This window comes from Brassica napus, chromosome C4 (genome assembly GCF_020379485.1).
Source record: "Brassica napus cultivar Da-Ae chromosome C4, Da-Ae, whole genome shotgun sequence".
NCBI lineage: Eukaryota > Viridiplantae > Streptophyta > Magnoliopsida > Brassicales > Brassicaceae > Brassica > Brassica napus.
Window position 1 is genome coordinate 47,551,429 of NC_063447.1, and position 15,494 is coordinate 47,566,922.

The following is a 15,494-nucleotide window of genomic DNA, read 5'->3' on the forward strand; positions in this document are numbered from 1 at the left end:
ACGATCATATTATCAGTAGGCTAATGTTGAGAATACGAAGTATGATGTTTCAAGAAAGATGTGGTCGAGATAAAACACAAGGTTGAACCTGAGAATGATCGCTTTCATGAGACCAAGTCAAAGGGGCCAAAGAAAATTATGGGAAATTTAGAATAGATGATCCTCCTGATTAGTTGCTTTCAAGACCCTCCTGCTGATTTTCCTCATGGAATTGACGAATTTAGATTGAATGCCGCTCTTATTCCTCCGCCACTGCCACTGGTTTTGCTAGTCTTCCTCAGCATCAGCCTTGATTTTTTTTTTTCTTAATGTTTTGCTTGTCTTTCCATCTATTTTTTTTTTGGTATACTGCCTATGGTATACTCGCATCAGTGATAGTGATATGCCGGAGTTGTGCATGACATATGCTTAGGTTTGTGAAATCTCGCTACAAGTAATTTTGAAAGATCCTGTGAAGAAACTTCAACCTCATGACGTCTCCTTTAATAATTAGAGATGTTCCTATCAAACACCAAGAACACGATGCAGAGAAGTAGAGCAGATGATTCAACTTCAAGCCCGAAAACAGAGCGAGAACTGAACAAAGAAATGGCAAGAGCAGTAGGGCACATACAATATTACTAAGTTTCTCAAGTTCACACCTGTCAACGAAGGTTCTATGTATGGCTGGGATCTCTCTCTCTCTCGGAATCCACTAGATTAGAGGTTATAAGAGAGTGAATGCCAAAGCCCCAAAACCTTTTACAATGCTTCTCTCGTTTTATATCTCTAACTCTACCCGAAGAACAAAATACAAGTTTATGCTTTGTAATGTGTTCTTCATACACTCCTGCCTATCTCTATGAATTATGTATCATATATATAGTAAGACCACCATGACCTAGACTCCCTTTGGGTGCTACTACAAATGCTCTTCCACGTAGGACTTCATTAATGAATTTGTCCTTATCTTCTTGTTCAATAGCCGACAAAATGCAGGTTGATTTTGTCTTTATGAGTTGAATCAAACGGCTACTCTGGTCCTGCACGACTGGCTCATGATCTTATCCTCTGTACATAGTTCCTTCCTCTCCATGTCTAAGTGTTATTAATCTTTCTTGATCTTCTTTACTAAAGTTCAACAGATCCATGTCATATAATTTTCTTTTTGAGAATATGATGTACATTGCGTTTTTTAGTTTTAGCTACTGACTGCCAACTGGATTCATTTTCGCATGTACTAAGAAATAATTAAAAAAGAGAGTCAAATTCATGGAATAAATTTTGTAAACCTAATATTTTCTGATATTCAATATACACATAGATATAAAAGTCAATACTCATTGACAAAGCAAGTGTCTATTAAGTTTTGGGTAGTTCAGACAAAGGCAAAAGCATGTGAGAAACGGAGCGTGTCGCAATCTAACATCGAAGACGGAAACATCGACCACCAACTTTTCAATAGTGCAATAGACCTGCTGTTGGAATAGATAGCTACCAACCTCTTTCCTAATTCTTGTTTTTTTTTTCGTGAATAAAAAAATATAAATTCACGAGTAACTAGTTACCTAGTTAGTAGGTTGCATGTACATCTGAATATATCATGTTTGTGCGAAGTTAACATTAAGCGATCTGATTTTAGATATGAGAAAATTACATGCTCCGGACTAAAATCTTTGTGATCGATGTTCAAAGAATCGTTATGCGGTAGTTAGACGATTTATATGAGATTACTGATTGGTTGGACGTCTAGACCAATTTTTTAAAAAAAATCGTATTAGAAAAAATGTTTTGTTTATGTCCCATTTACTGACTATAGGGAGCCATTATGTAAACAATATAATTAAGGAAAAACATGTTTGTGGTCAAAACAACTAATGAGGCCAGCACCATTTCTGGTTTCACCAACCCCCTCATCTTTGTTCTGTATTAATTACTCGTCCACCCAAATGGATTAGTCACTTATTTAATTAAACAAAAAAAAAAACTTAAATCTGAGAGATAGAGAGAGAGGTCCGTTTCTGCCAGCGGGAGAGAATTCAGGTGAAACCCTTTTGTTTCCTTTGATTTTTCTCTATAATTTGTCTTTCATCCTCGACTCTGAACGGTTATAATTTTCTGTTCTGTAATGGAGTTTATTAGGGCTAATTAAAATTATGATCTTTTATATGTTTTTGTTTCGGAAAAGTCTCATTCTTATTTCCCTTCCGTTACTCAATTTCATTTGTATAATCATTTTATTCATAGAAAGCTCGAATTTTCTGACTTGGTAATCATTCTTTTTTTGTTTCTCCATTGATTTCACCACAGCTTTATCGATTTCTTTTTTGCTTTAAGAAAAGAAAGAATCTTCCTTTGATGGAAGCTGAGATTCATTGATGCCTGTAGAGCAATACTTGTCCTTAATTATAGCTAAAGTCTCCTCCTTTACAAAGGTCACAATGATGTTTGGTAGCTGCAAAGGAAGCTGAACCGAGTTAATATTGCTTTTTTGCAGGGATTTTGAATACTTTGTAATAAGTGTTTTGCATATGGAAGGAGCTATTGCTCAGAGGGTTCAGTACCCAACATGGGTTGATTGCAGAAAGTTTGAGGGGAAGCCGCTTGGATCATTGCGGTATTCTCAGCGAGTTAAGGAAGAGAAAAGGTTCAGAGGTCTTGTTGCTTTGGCTCATTTGCAACCTGACAGAAGATATGATCAACGGAGATCGGTTTCTTCAGAGGTTTCATGTTCTGACAACAACTCTTCAGGTTCTTGTGAAAACATCTGGATAGCTTTTGAGTGTCTCAAATAAAGGAAAATAAATTCCATCTTTAATTTTTATTTGTAGTATTGTTGGAGGCGGGAAGAGTTCATCCATTTGATAAAGATCTAATCCTTAAGGCAAGTAATTAATAAAACCTTGTATAAAACATCATCTTCTCTGTTAGATTTGTGTTAATTTCCTCTCTAACAGAGAAAAGCAGAAGAGGTTATACCGTATTTGAATGGACGGTCTATGTACCTTGTTGGTCAGTTTCTTTGCCTGTTCCTTTCTTTGTTTTGCATATGGGTTTAGTTCTTAATACTTTCTTGTAATTTCATTGTTTTAATGATGAACACAGGGATGATGGGTTCTGGGAAAACAACCGTTGGGAAGTTAATGTCTAAAGTGCTCGGTTATTCCTTCTTTGACTGGTATGTATATTGCTGCTTTTCGAGTTGTGTTAATATTGTGATGTTATAAATTTGTAACATTCTTTAAGTTTTGTGGATGTGTGTCAGTGACACTCTGATTGAGCAGGCGATGAATGGAGCTTCTGTGGCAGAGATATTCGAGCATCATGGAGAGAGTTTCTTTAGAGGAAAGGAGGTTTAGTTCTATGACTAATTCTTTTATCTCTGTGGTTTATGTTTCAAAGCTCTTCTAAAAGCTTAAAAATCTCACTTTTCTTTCTTTCTTTCTAGACTGATGCACTAAAGAAGCTCTCTTCAATGTATCACGTTGTTGTTTCAACTGGTGGAGGTGCAGTTATAAGACCTATTAACTGGTGAGTTTATCTTCATCCCATCTGAAGTCACAAACATATGAAACTCAGGTCTCTTCTAAGTGCATTTGGTTATCTGATGGTATACTATCAGGAAATATATGAACAAAGGAGTCAGCATTTGGCTAGATGTGCCTCTTGAAGCCTTAGCACATAGAATCGCTGCTGTTGGAACTGATTCGCGGCCACTGTTACACGATGAATCAGGAGATGCATACACTGTGGTACTCACCTGACTGTGTTGTACAAAATCATAAGCCTTGGATACTTAAATAAATCATTCATCATTTTTTATTCTCTCTCCAGGCTTTCAAGCGTCTTTCAACGATTTGGGATGAGCGCGGTGAAGCATACACAAACGCAAATGCTAGAGTCTCCTTAGAAAGTATGTTCTGTTTTGTGCTGAGAGACTTCTGCTAGTAACTTGATATTTCTTTCTTTGTACTTCAATTGTTAGATATTGCAGTCAAGCTTGGATACAAAGACGTCTCAGATCTCACACCAACTGAAATCGCCATTGAGGTAAGTCGAGCCCTTTCTCTGTGTCTTCTTCATTAATCTGTCCAATCAAACTCAACAAAACAAATCACTGATCATCAGGCCTTTGAGCAAGTTCAGAGCTTTCTAGAAAAAGAAGAAACAGTGGAGATCCCCGACGGCGACCTCTAGTATCCCAGTCCCCAGTTCTCTCTTCATTTATCTGTAGTCCAGTCAAAAAAGCAATCACTCATGGCCAGGCCATTGAGCAAGTTGAGAGATTTGCATACAAAGATGACCTGTTTAGTTACTAGTTTTTTGGGCTTTTGAAGCTTACACGAGTTTGATTTTGAATGTGGAAACCCACAAATAATGCTTTATTCAATGCTGCAATACATGTATATAAAACTCCACAATGCTCTTTTTCAGTATATGCTATCTATAAAAGTTTTTTTAAGATGAGCAAGCAGCAAGACAAATGAACGAGCCAATCTTACTGGTATTATTAAGAATCTGAAAGAAACTATCACATGAATTACAAAACAAACGAAATGGGACAAGAACACGCAAAAAAGATGATTTAAACCCAAATTACACTTGCCAGTTGTTTCATACTTGGCTCAATCCACCATTTCCGACAAAGCACTCTAAATCACAGTGAGATATTTACTCACAGACACAACAGAGCCAATCAGAAACAGACCTGTATGGTGATGCTCAGCGAGAGAGAGAGAGTAAACATGTATGTATCATCAATCAAACTGTAGCCGCTAAGCAATTCACAATGGCGGAGTCATTAGGAACCGTAAACACAGCATCAGACCACAGTATCTTCCCCCAAATCCCCCCATCTCCACGCCTCTCAACCTCAATCTCAGCGCACCAAATCTCCATCCTCCTAGCACCTCCACTACCAGCTTTCCCTTCCCACAGAACCGCAAGCTTCCCACCCCTATTCGCCATAGTAGCACCACAGAGAAACTTGGGAAGCGACTCCACACCTCTCACCTCTCTCCAAACCCTCTCTTTCGGATCATACCCTCTAATCTTCCCCAAGTAATCATAACAATACAGAACATCCTCAATCACACAAGCTCTCCCTCTCCACCCCAAATCAAGCCTCTTCTCAGGCACGCCCCACTCCCTTTTATTAGGCTCGTAAACGACGCCGTTTCGATCAGCCATCGCGTAGACTCTCCCTTCCATAACAGCACTCGCGTGCATCCACTTCTCACGCACCTCCACCCCTGGGCTAGCCACGGCCTCCCAAGTCTGGGCCTTGACGTCGAACACCTCGGCCCAATTAATCGAACGGGCCCAATTATCAACCACGCACCCTCCGATCACGTAGATCTTCCCGTCGATCACACCAGCCGCTGCGAACTCGCGACCTACCCTCATGTTCGCGACTCGTCGCCAAGTGTGGAACTTGCAATTGAGAACCCAGACGCTAGAAGAAGGCACGTCTTTAACAGATCCGCCGATGACGTAGATCTCCGAGCCGACGACAGCGTAAGCGGATCCGACGAGGGAGGGCGAAGGACAGGAAGGGATGGGGACGAGGAGGTGAGAGTTCGTCGAGGCTCGGCGGAGGAGAGTGAACCAGCGGGCGCCTGTTTCGGGCGGTATGCGGATCGCGACGTAGAGGATGTTTTCGGTGGCGTTGGCGAGGGATCTGATGGCGTAGAGGAGGGGAGATTTGGGGAGGGATCGGAATGACTTGGAGACGAGAGAGAGGTTTGGATGGTCGCATCTGGAGACGCGTGCAAGGCAGTTCAGAGCGACGTCGTCTGGTAACGACGGAATCAATTGCGTAGGCGTTTTCGGTTCAGGTGGATCGTCGCTGGAACTCGTTGTCGCCGCCATGTGATCTTAGTCGATCACTGACTCGAGATTTTTAAAGAGAGAGAGAGAGAACTTAGGCCTGAACATTTCCGGTATCTGTTTGGTTCGGCTCCGGTTTATTATGTGAAGGAAAGCTTAGAATCAATTTAAGAACCGTAAACTTTTTGGTTCGGCTCTGTTGAATAATTTTTGGTTCGGTTTGACTTAGATAATAAAAGAGAAAATTAAGTTTTAATTGGTAAAATAAGCAATTTTGCCAATTTGGGTTCATTTTAGTTCTAGTTCAGATTTTTTTAAAATAATTTAGGTAAAGTATCAAGTAATTCAGATAAAGTAGCATATATTTGAATGTTTTAAATAAAAATATTAGACTATTTAAATTATTTTGGATAAAAATATTTAGTTAGATATTTTTGTCCCAAATATTTAATTTTTTTTAATAAAACTGCATATTTTATTTTAAAATATTAATTATTTATATTTTTAGTAAAATTATTATTAATATATATTTTTATATTCGGATGTTTATTTGATTTTATTCGATACAAAAGTATAAAAATAGTGTGGTATTTACGAATTGCGGTTTGATTTCAGTTTTGAATTTCGTACGTAAAATGTCACACTGCACTACTTTTACATATTTCCGGTTCGATTTGATTTTTTAACGAAACCGGTTGAAAAATGGAAAACTGGAATTAAACCGGAGATACTGCCGTAATCTAAAAGCACTGACGTGGCGGAAAAACATGATCGGTGGTGTGAAAGACGCCACGCGCTCTCTTCCTCACCTTCCTGGGAGAAGAAGAAGAAGACGATGAAGCATTAACTAATTCTTGTTTCGTAAAACTCCGAGAAAAACATGGTTGCATTAGCTGTTTCTTCCTCGGGCATTGCTTCGTTTCGCCGGCATTATAGCTTCTGTTTACGTCCGCGAAACCCTCCGACTCAAGCAGCAGTTTCGCCTTCTTCTTCTGCTTCTCCTGGTGTTGATTTGAGTACCCTCGAGTCCGCCATTAACAAGGTCCCTCCTTTTCCATTAATTCTATAACTAGATGAACTATCCTCGTAACTTGGAAGTGGGTTTCTGAATTGACGCAGAAAGATAGTAGTGGCGTGAAGGAAGCTCTGGATCGATTGAGTGAAGAAGGTTGGGCTAAGAAATGGAGTTCTTATTGAATCAAAGAACTATATTTCTCAAAGAACGCTTTGTTAAAACTCTCTCAATGCTTTAGAAAATAACTCAAAAAAACTAAAGCTCTCAAACTCATAAGATATGCAAACACCCTTGCATCTCTTTATATAACTTTATAATTATCCTAAACTCATTAGGATTAACACAACTCTATTTCCTAATCCTTTAGATAAATTCAAACACAATAGGATTAGGTAGCTTGTACTCTAAGCTATTTCATGCTTATCTCAACACTCTCCCCCTTAAGCTTGAAATCTTCTCTCTTCAAGTCTTGAACTCCAATGAGACTTCTCATCTCTACAAACTTAACTCTTCCTAATGCTTTCGTAAGTATATCAGCCTTCTGTCTTACTCCTGCAACATGTTCGACATTCACAAGTCCTTTTTCAACACATTCTCTAATGAAATGGAACCTTGTGTGAATGTGTTTGCTGCGTCCATGAAAAACCGGGTTCTTGGACAGAGCTATTGCCGACTTGTTGTCGATCTTTATCACCACAATCTTGCCGGGACGACCAAGCACCTCGTTGAGAAGATCCTGCAGCCAAATCGCCTGCTTCGCCGTTTCTGTCGCTGCCATGAACTCTGCTTCACATGATGATAATGCGACGATCTCTTGTTTCTGAGAACACCATGTAATGGGGTTACCACCGAGGTAGAAAATGTGACCAGTCGTGCTCTTTCCATCATCTGGATCAACATTGTAGCTACTATCACTATAGCCAACCAAACTCTCATCCGACTTTGCCTCAAACACCAAACCATAGCTCAATGTCCCTGCCAAGTAACGGAGTACCTGTTTCAAAGCCACGTTGTGTGATACCTTGGGATTGTGCATGTATCTGCTCAAGATTCCCACACTGCACGCAAGATCAGGTCTCGTATGTAACAAGTACCGAAGACAACCAATGTTTCTGCGGTACTCTCTCTCATCAACTCCTTCTTCCTTCTCTGCTTTGCCGAGTTTAACTCCTGCATCCATGGGTATATGCGCAGAGTTACATCCCATTAAGCCAGCTTCCTCCAAGATCCTAGTAGCGTACCGTTCCTGACTCAAGATTATGCTTCCTTCTCGTTGAATGACCTCTATCCCAAGGTAGTAGCTCAATCTTCCTAGATCGGACATCTCAAACTTTGCCGCCATAGCTCTTTTAAACTCGTGAATCATCTCTATGTTAGACCCTGCCACAAGTAAGTCGTCCACATAAACAGCCACTAGCAAGAGATCTTCGTGTTGCTTCTTCCGGTACAGAGATGGTTCTTTAAGACATCGTTCAAAGTTTAGCTCACACAAGACCGTATGAAGCTTCTCATTCCAAGCCCGAGGAGCTTGTCGCAACCCATAAAGCGCCTTCCTCAATTTATAAACTTTATTCTCACTACCTTTCACAACAAAGCCTTCAGGTTGTTTAACGTATACCTCTTCTTTGAGTTCTCCGTATAAGAAAGCAGTTTTTACATCCAAATGATGTAACTCCCATCGATGTGAAGCCGCCATTCCTATGATCAATCTGACTGTTTCGATGCGAGCAACAGGTGCAAAGACCTCGTCAAAATCTACTCCATGTTTCTGAATGTATCCCTTGGCTACAAGCCTCGCTTTATACTTGTTTATGCTTCCATCGGCATTCTTCTTCACCTTAAAAACCCATTTCAATCCGATTGCCTTACAGGTTGAAGGAAGATCAACTAATGTCCAAGTATTGTTCTTTTCTATCGACTTGATCTCTTCTTTGCAAGCATCTCTCCACACTTTCTTTTCTTTTGCTTCACCATAACTCCACGGTTCTTCATTGATAAGCATAAGAAGGTTCTCGAACTCAGCCTCACATAGTAAATCATACTGCTCGTCTTCCTCACATAATAACTCATAGTCATCAAGATAACTCGGTTTGTTGATGATACGAGTAGACCGTCTTAGTATCTCTGGTGGTTGATCAAGATTCTTCTCATCTTCTTCGCTTTCTTCATCCTTAATACTCACCCCACTACTTGCGTCATCGTTCCTATCTTCCTTGTTAGCAAAATCTATCACACCCATCTCCGTATGTGACTCCTTCTCTGTTTTTCTCCACTTCCAACTCTGTTCTTCACAGAACACGACATCGCGGCTTACTATTATTCTGCGAGTCGATGGATCCAATAGCCTATATGCTTTTGATCCCGGTTCAATCCCAAGATGCACCAATGGTCGTGACCTATCATCTAGCTTCCTCAAATGTGGTTTATCTACTTTCACATGCCCCACGCAACCAAACACTCTAATATGTTCGATGCACGGTTTCTTTCCTCTGTAGCTCTCGTATGGAGTTTGTAGTACCAAGGTTCTTGTAGGAATGCGATTAATAAGGTACGTTGCGTGCCTAACAGCCTCACCCCACAAGTAATTTGGAACATCCATAGCTTTTAGAATGCTTCGTGTCATCTCAAGTAACGTTCTGTTTCTTCTCTCGACAACTCCGTTCTGCTGCGGTGAATATGGAGCGGTTAGATGACGACTAATCCCTGAGCTTTCACAGTAATCTTTGAACTCTTGGCTTGTAAACTCTCCTCCCCTATCTGTACGAAAGGTTTTAATCTTTAATCCCGTCTCTTGTTCAACCAAGCTTCTGAATCGTTTAAACTTTGTGAAAGCTTCACTCTTTTCCTTCATGAGAATGGACCACATGTATCTTGAATGATCGTCTATTAAGACGAACACATATCTGTTACTTCCAGCAGTTTGTGGTGTAATAGGACCACACAAATCCCCATGTATTAGCTCCAATACCCTTGAAGCACGATATGAGCTAGCTTGTGGAAACGATTCTCGTATTTGCTTCCCACGCAAGCAAGCTTCACAGGTTTCTTTTTCAACTCCAAACTTGGGCATTCCGATAACCAAGTTCTTGTCCACCATCTTCTTTAGGTTACTCAAGCCTATATGCCCTAAGCGTGCATGCCACTTTGATGATTCCTTTAGATGTACTAGCTGCAAACATCTTGTATTTTCAACCTCCATTGCCACCTTATAGAGTCGATTTAGAGCTCTCTTTGCTTTCACCAATAATCTCCCTTCACGATCATACAAGAGTAGACAATCATCTTTCATCCTCACCTCACAACCAGACTCAGTAGCTTGCCCAAGACTCAAGATATTACTCCTAAGATCAGGAATAAAATAGATGTCTGAAAGTTCCTTGCGTTCACCATTCTTAGTTAGGAATATGATTGAGCCTTTTCCTTTTATATCTATTCTCGAATCATCACCGAATCTCACTTTCCCAGTCACTCTTCTATCAATCTTGGTGAAGAACTCTAGATTCCCTGTCATATGGTTGCTTGCTCCGTTGTCTAGGTACCATAGATTATCAATGTTGGACGAGGTATTGAGCTTGCTAGGTATAACGTTGCGTTCGTTAAGGAATACCACCTCATTCATCATCAACTCATCAGCCTCATGTGTTGTCTCTACCTCGCTTTCATTAGTCTCTTGTAGCTTGAGAAGTCGGTCAGGACAATGCATAGCAAAGTGTCCCATCTTGTCACAACGGAAGCACACAACTTTGGATGCATCTCTTTCTTGATAATAGCCACCACTCTGTTGCTGTTGTCCTCCGTTTCTCTGATATCCTCCATTCTGCTGATAGTATTGGCGTCCACGACCTCTCCCTCGATTTCCATAACGACCTCCTCTGCCTCTGCCTCTTGAAGAGTCATATCGTTCTTGTGTCTGCGTCGGTCTATCAGCATTAGCGTACATGAGCTTGCTCTGTTCCTGATCTTCTTGTTTTTCTGTTTCGTCTTCAGCAATTCTCTCCTCATAAGCTTTTAGACGTCCCACAACATCCTCAAAGCCTGTTTTATCAAGATCAAGAACCTGCTCTAACGCAGCAACAATATGTATATATTTTTTTCTTGGCAAGCTCTGCAAGAACTTCTCAACTATCTTTGGTTCCTCAATGATTTGTCCTAAAGCTGCAGACTTGGTTGATAGTTCTCGAATTTTTCCAACAAAGCTATCAATAGAATCAGTCTCCTTCATCTTTAATCTACTGAAGTCTGCTATCAATGTCTGCAAGCGGGCCTTACGTACACGATCAGCTCCCACATGTCTTGTACTTATCGCTTCCCAAATCTCCTTCGCAGTTACAAGGTTTCCTACTTGCAATATTAACGCCTCTGGAATTGACTGGAATAACAGAGCCCTTGCAACATCATTCTTCTCTCCTTTTGCTTCTCCTGGATCGATGGCCTCCCAGACCTTATGAACACGCAACGCCGCCTCCATTCTCATTGTCCACACTGTGTAATTCGTGTCGTTGAGTAATGGACACTGAATGGACGTACCACTGCTCTTGATGTTGCTCTTCGCTGCAACGATATCTCCCATGATTTCCTTTGACTCAATAGAATGCTCTGATACCAATTATTGAATCAAAGAACTATATTTCTCAAAGAACGCTTTGTTAAAACTCTCTCAATGCTTTAGAAAATAACTCAAAAAAACTAAAGCTCTCAAACTCATAAGATATGCAAACACCCTTGCATCTCTTTATATAACTTTATAATTATCCTAAACTCATTAGGATTAACACAACTCTATTTCCTAATCCTTTAGATAAATTCAAACACAATAGGATTAGGTAGCTTGTACTCTAAGCTATTTCATGCTTATCTCAACAGTTCTCAGCCTTACATGTCGCGTCGTACGGTGTATATCCGATCTCTCTATCTAAGCTTACCCTTATATTCAGTGGATGAGTGAATGAGAGTTGGAGTGAAGAAGAACTCATGCGTCTTTGTTTTTTTTGTTTCAGACATCGCTTCGGGAGCTGACAACGCTAGGAATCAAAAACGCAGAGACTCTTGCCATCCCTAGTGTCAGGAACGATGTAAGTTCATCTTTTTTTTTTCTTGTAAGGCTTGGACTGTGTATGTTAATGGTAATGGAGGTTGTTCTGATTGAATTCCTGTAATGCAGGCTGCTTTTCTTTTCACTGTTGTCGGAACAACCGGTTTCATAGCTGTACTTGCCGGCCAACTTCCCGGGGTAAACCCTTCAAATCTCTTCTTCTCTGATGATACGGATAGAAGAGGTTTTGCAATCTCATTGATTTTTAGTACTCTGTCTGGACAATGATGTTGTTTTTATACCAAGAACTATGTCCTGAAGACAATGGTTTATGTTGATTGTGTTAGATTCTACATGGGTCTTAGACTTATGAAACAACTGTTGAACCTGGACAGGACTGGGGGTTCTTTGTGCCTTACTTAGTTGGGAGCATCTCACTGGTAGTTTTGGCCGTGGGAAGCGTTTCACCTGGGTAAGAAAACAACTAAAGCACTGTATGCTTGCTAACATTATGTTCTCTAAGTTACAGATTGATATATTCTGCTCCTTTTGCTTGTAGGCTTCTTCAAGCTGCCATTTCCGGGTTTTCGACATTCTTCCCTGATTATCAAGAACGTATTGCCGCACATGAAGCAGCTCACTTCTTAGGTACATTTGTTAAAAAAGTGTATATCTTTTGGGTTGTGAAATGTTTCTGATTGTGTTTAAACTTGAAACTTCCAGTGGCTTACTTAATTGGACTTCCAATCCTCGGCTACTCGCTTGATATTGGTAAAGAACACGTTAATCTCATCGACGAGAGGCTAGCTAAACTAATATACAGCGGCCAGCTTGACTCAAAGGAGCTTGATAGGTAAGAGTTTCTTTAGAAAAGAGAAGGAAGAATAAAATCTCAACCCATTGAATCTTCTTGAGGTTTCTCAGGTTGGCTGCTGTTGCAATGGCTGGACTTGCTGCCGAGGGTCTGAAGTATGACAAAGTGATCGGCCAATCTGCGGATTTGTTCTCTCTTCAGGTCCTCTTAGTTCTTCTTACCTCACCACTCACAAGTTCACAAACACTGAGTTTTAATTTCTTGCAGAGGTTCATCAACAGGAGCCAACCTAAAATCAGTAATGAACAGCAGCAAAATCTAACGAGATGGGCTGTATGTTCCTTTTACATTAACTGGCTTTATCTCTCTCATACATGTTTCTTTTGTTTACAGTACTCGTGAATCTTCATTTTTGATTATGCAGGTTCTTTACTCTGCTTCTCTTCTGAAGAACAACAAGACCATCCATGAAGCTCTAATGGCTGCAATGTCCAACAATGCATCTGTTCTTGAATGTATCAAGACCATTGAGACAGCTTCCTAGACTTGGCGCAGCTCTGGATTCTTCAAATACAATGAACTATCTCTAACTCTCTTTTGACCAATCCAGTTCCAAGACCACTAAATCGAGTCACATATTTTCTTAAATATATAAACGAGAAAAGACAGAATAGATTATCTATTTTTATACTAAAGTTTCGTCTTAGCGCTTGACATGTTATTTACATTGCCTTAACCGCAATATTTTTTGAAAAATTTACATCAAAACATATTTTTTCCTTTTACATTTACACGTACTTTAAACTGGTCAGGTATTTTTTTCTTCCGAAATACCTAAAAAACCCTTAACCAAACAATGCATCTTCTCTCTCCAATCACTCCTTCCGTCTCTTCCACCTCCCTTCTTTCTTCGCCCTCTCCAACTTATCTCCTTTAACAATGTCTCTTCTTCTTCTCTCTCCTCTCTTTACTTATTATATATCTCTTTGTTCAGAGACCCGTAGAACTTAAGCATTGATTATATTTCTATGATTAAAAAGAAGCAAAGGTGTCTCATGGTTTCTATAAACGTGGCGGCGAAAATTGGATGATATGGATGAAATTGAAATCAAGAACATAAATGACCAAAAAAAAAATAGCGAGAATTAACATACAGTTATCTATTTCACCTCACAAACATCACTTTCAGGGAAAGAGGAGTCTTGCACCTATGACCATATGAACACTGACCCTAACTACATTTCACCAACAACCGTTATCACCAAGCCAAGTTTCACGACCGACGTGTCTCACATCTCACCAACAACCACTTATCACCAAGCCAAGTTTCACGACCGATGTGTCACCCAACCACTTTTCACTCAACCACACTTCTCCCGACCACGAAACGCAAGAACCACCACTACGAATATGGCGGAGATGGTGTCCACGCCGGCGTAATTGGTCACCGACAATTGCTCTAATCCGTTGTAGTTGCTCACCAGCAGTTGCAGCCACGACTCTACCGAACACAATTCCCGCGGCCACAACGACTCTGACCATATTTTCCATGACCAAAACAAACCTACCCACACAATTTTCTTTAAAGATGTTGTTTATGGGTCCGATGATGATGGCTCAAGATCAGTAACAACAGAGATTTTTGCTAAGTCAGGTGAAGTAAATGTAGAAAAATCTAAAAAGAAAAGGCAAACTTAGAAGATTTGGGGGGAAAATCGAGGGTGAAGGAAACGAGAATTTAAGTATGAAATTTGAAGTAATTAAATATAAATATCTATGAAACGGTTCTGAATTTAGAGAAGAAGAAAGGGATGAGAAAGAGAATTAAAAACTGAGGAAGAAACCATGAAACCACCAGATTTAATAATCATTCTCTCTCTTCTATATCTCCTTTTTATTTTTATTCTTAAGAGGAACATTTTTGGATCAGAAAATTCAAAAGTTAGACCTAAAATACTCTTCCAACAGAAAGTACCTAAAAATGTTATAGACCCAACAGGATGTTATAGACCCAACAGAAAGTAACTTTTAGTGCAAGGCTCTCATATATTTTTTTAAAATACCAATTTAAAACTTTTTCCACTGATCGAATCCAAAAAAGTCTTGCAAAAATGGTCTTAAGAAAAATAGGAGACACATAAAACAAAATTACACAATCTTAATATGAAATTGACATAAACAGTAGCTCCAAATCCGAAAGCTTTGTATCCCACCGAGATGACTACTACAACACTTTTTCGAACTCATTTTGAATATAAATAAGAGTGAATAACTGACAAATACTCAGCAAAGAAAGCTTTAAGAATCCTGAAATCAACTACTAAGAATCATCACATAACATAGAAAAAGTTTTAATAAATTGAACATCAAGTAAATATGAAAGCAAATAATAAAAACGACTGAAAAACTCCGACAGTGCCAACAAGAGATCGTGTCACCTCCTTTTGTCTCCATGTTCTCATGTTGTCTTGTGACTTAGTTACCGTGAGTTCAATGTTAATTTTCATGCGGTCACACCACGTCTTTCGCCCGCAGTGTGATCCGCACAAACACATATCTCATCTTCACAACCAAACACACCGCACACATGCCTCTTCAAGCGATGACCCATGTCAATTTATTCAGTCTCCGCATAATCTAACATGAAACGATGCAACACTTAAAAAAGTACGTCTCTGAGTCTCTCCACTCACGTTGTATTATACAAACACTTGTTAAGTCTTCTTCTTTCCACATAATTCAAACATCCACAAACAAGCTTCAAAAGCATACAAAATAGTCGTTTTAATATCCTAATAGTATAAATGTGTTTAATAAATCAATCA

The 15,494-nt window shown here is 39.7% G+C and overlaps 3 protein-coding genes across 6 annotated transcripts; 2 read left to right on the plus strand and 1 right to left on the minus strand.

The window, feature by feature from the left end:
• Positions 1 to 1,879: 1,879 nt before the first annotated feature.
• LOC106375912 (shikimate kinase 1, chloroplastic) lies at positions 1,880 to 4,443 on the plus strand. 3 transcript variants are annotated; one of them, XM_013815928.3, is made up of 11 exons: positions 1,880 to 2,022; positions 2,477 to 2,730; positions 2,811 to 2,863; positions 2,937 to 2,991; positions 3,085 to 3,157; positions 3,245 to 3,332; positions 3,428 to 3,510; positions 3,602 to 3,731; positions 3,814 to 3,892; positions 3,965 to 4,029; positions 4,108 to 4,443. In XM_013815928.3, exons 2-11 carry the CDS (start codon positions 2,511 to 2,513, stop codon positions 4,174 to 4,176), a joined length of 915 nt encoding a protein of 304 aa, XP_013671382.1. In that variant the 5' UTR covers positions 1,880 to 2,022; positions 2,477 to 2,510; the 3' UTR covers positions 4,177 to 4,443. The 3 variants fall into 3 exon arrangements, with proteins under 3 accessions (XP_013671382.1, XP_048612249.1, XP_013671381.2); XM_048756292.1 differs by lacking the exon at positions 1,880 to 2,022 and adding an exon at positions 2,097 to 2,248 and having other exon boundaries at positions 3,974 to 4,029; XM_013815927.3 differs by lacking the exon at positions 1,880 to 2,022 and adding an exon at positions 2,105 to 2,248.
• Positions 4,444 to 4,463: 20 nt separating this feature from the next.
• Positions 4,464 to 5,944, minus strand: LOC106375911 (F-box/kelch-repeat protein SKIP6-like). Its single transcript, XM_013815926.3, has one exon. The coding sequence runs from the start codon at positions 5,848 to 5,850 to the stop codon at positions 4,741 to 4,743; it is 1,110 nt and encodes a 369-aa protein (XP_013671380.2). The 5' UTR covers positions 5,851 to 5,944; the 3' UTR covers positions 4,464 to 4,740.
• Positions 5,945 to 6,586: 642 nt separating this feature from the next.
• LOC106375913 lies at positions 6,587 to 13,364 on the plus strand. Of its 2 annotated transcripts, XM_013815929.3 has the most exons (11): positions 6,587 to 6,850; positions 6,928 to 6,995; positions 11,687 to 11,714; positions 11,821 to 11,895; positions 11,985 to 12,053; positions 12,251 to 12,327; positions 12,415 to 12,503; positions 12,579 to 12,708; positions 12,780 to 12,870; positions 12,937 to 13,002; positions 13,094 to 13,364. In XM_013815929.3, exons 1-11 carry the CDS (start codon positions 6,689 to 6,691, stop codon positions 13,211 to 13,213), a joined length of 975 nt encoding a protein of 324 aa, XP_013671383.2. In that variant the 5' UTR covers positions 6,587 to 6,688; the 3' UTR covers positions 13,214 to 13,364. The 2 variants fall into 2 exon arrangements, with proteins under 2 accessions (XP_013671383.2, XP_048612250.1); XM_048756293.1 differs by lacking the exon at positions 6,587 to 6,850 and having other exon boundaries at positions 6,975 to 6,995; positions 11,687 to 11,716.
• Positions 13,365 to 15,494: the final 2,130 nt, after the last annotated feature.

Excerpts from the sequence above, each read along its gene's own strand:
- LOC106375913 (XM_013815929.3), top strand. The coding sequence starts at position 6,689 with ATGGTTGCATTAGCTGTTTCTTCCTCGGGCATTGCTTCGTTTCGCCGG. Across the intron at positions 12,504-12,578 it reads TGAAGCAGCTCACTTCTTAG|TGGCTTACTTAATTGGACTT; the intron begins GTACATTTGTTA and ends TGAAACTTCCAG. Across the intron at positions 13,003-13,093 it reads AAAATCTAACGAGATGGGCT|GTTCTTTACTCTGCTTCTCT; the intron begins GTATGTTCCTTT and ends TTGATTATGCAG.
- LOC106375912 (XM_013815927.3), top strand. The coding sequence starts at position 2,136 with ATGATCTTTTATATGTTTTTGTTTCGGAAAAGTCTCATTCTTATTTCC. Across the intron at positions 3,158-3,244 it reads GGTTATTCCTTCTTTGACTG|TGACACTCTGATTGAGCAGG; the intron begins GTATGTATATTG and ends GATGTGTGTCAG. Across the intron at positions 3,333-3,427 it reads GTTTCTTTAGAGGAAAGGAG|ACTGATGCACTAAAGAAGCT; the intron begins GTTTAGTTCTAT and ends CTTTCTTTCTAG.
- LOC106375911 (XM_013815926.3), bottom strand. The coding sequence starts at position 5,850 with ATGGCGGCGACAACGAGTTCCAGCGACGATCCACCTGAACCGAAAACG.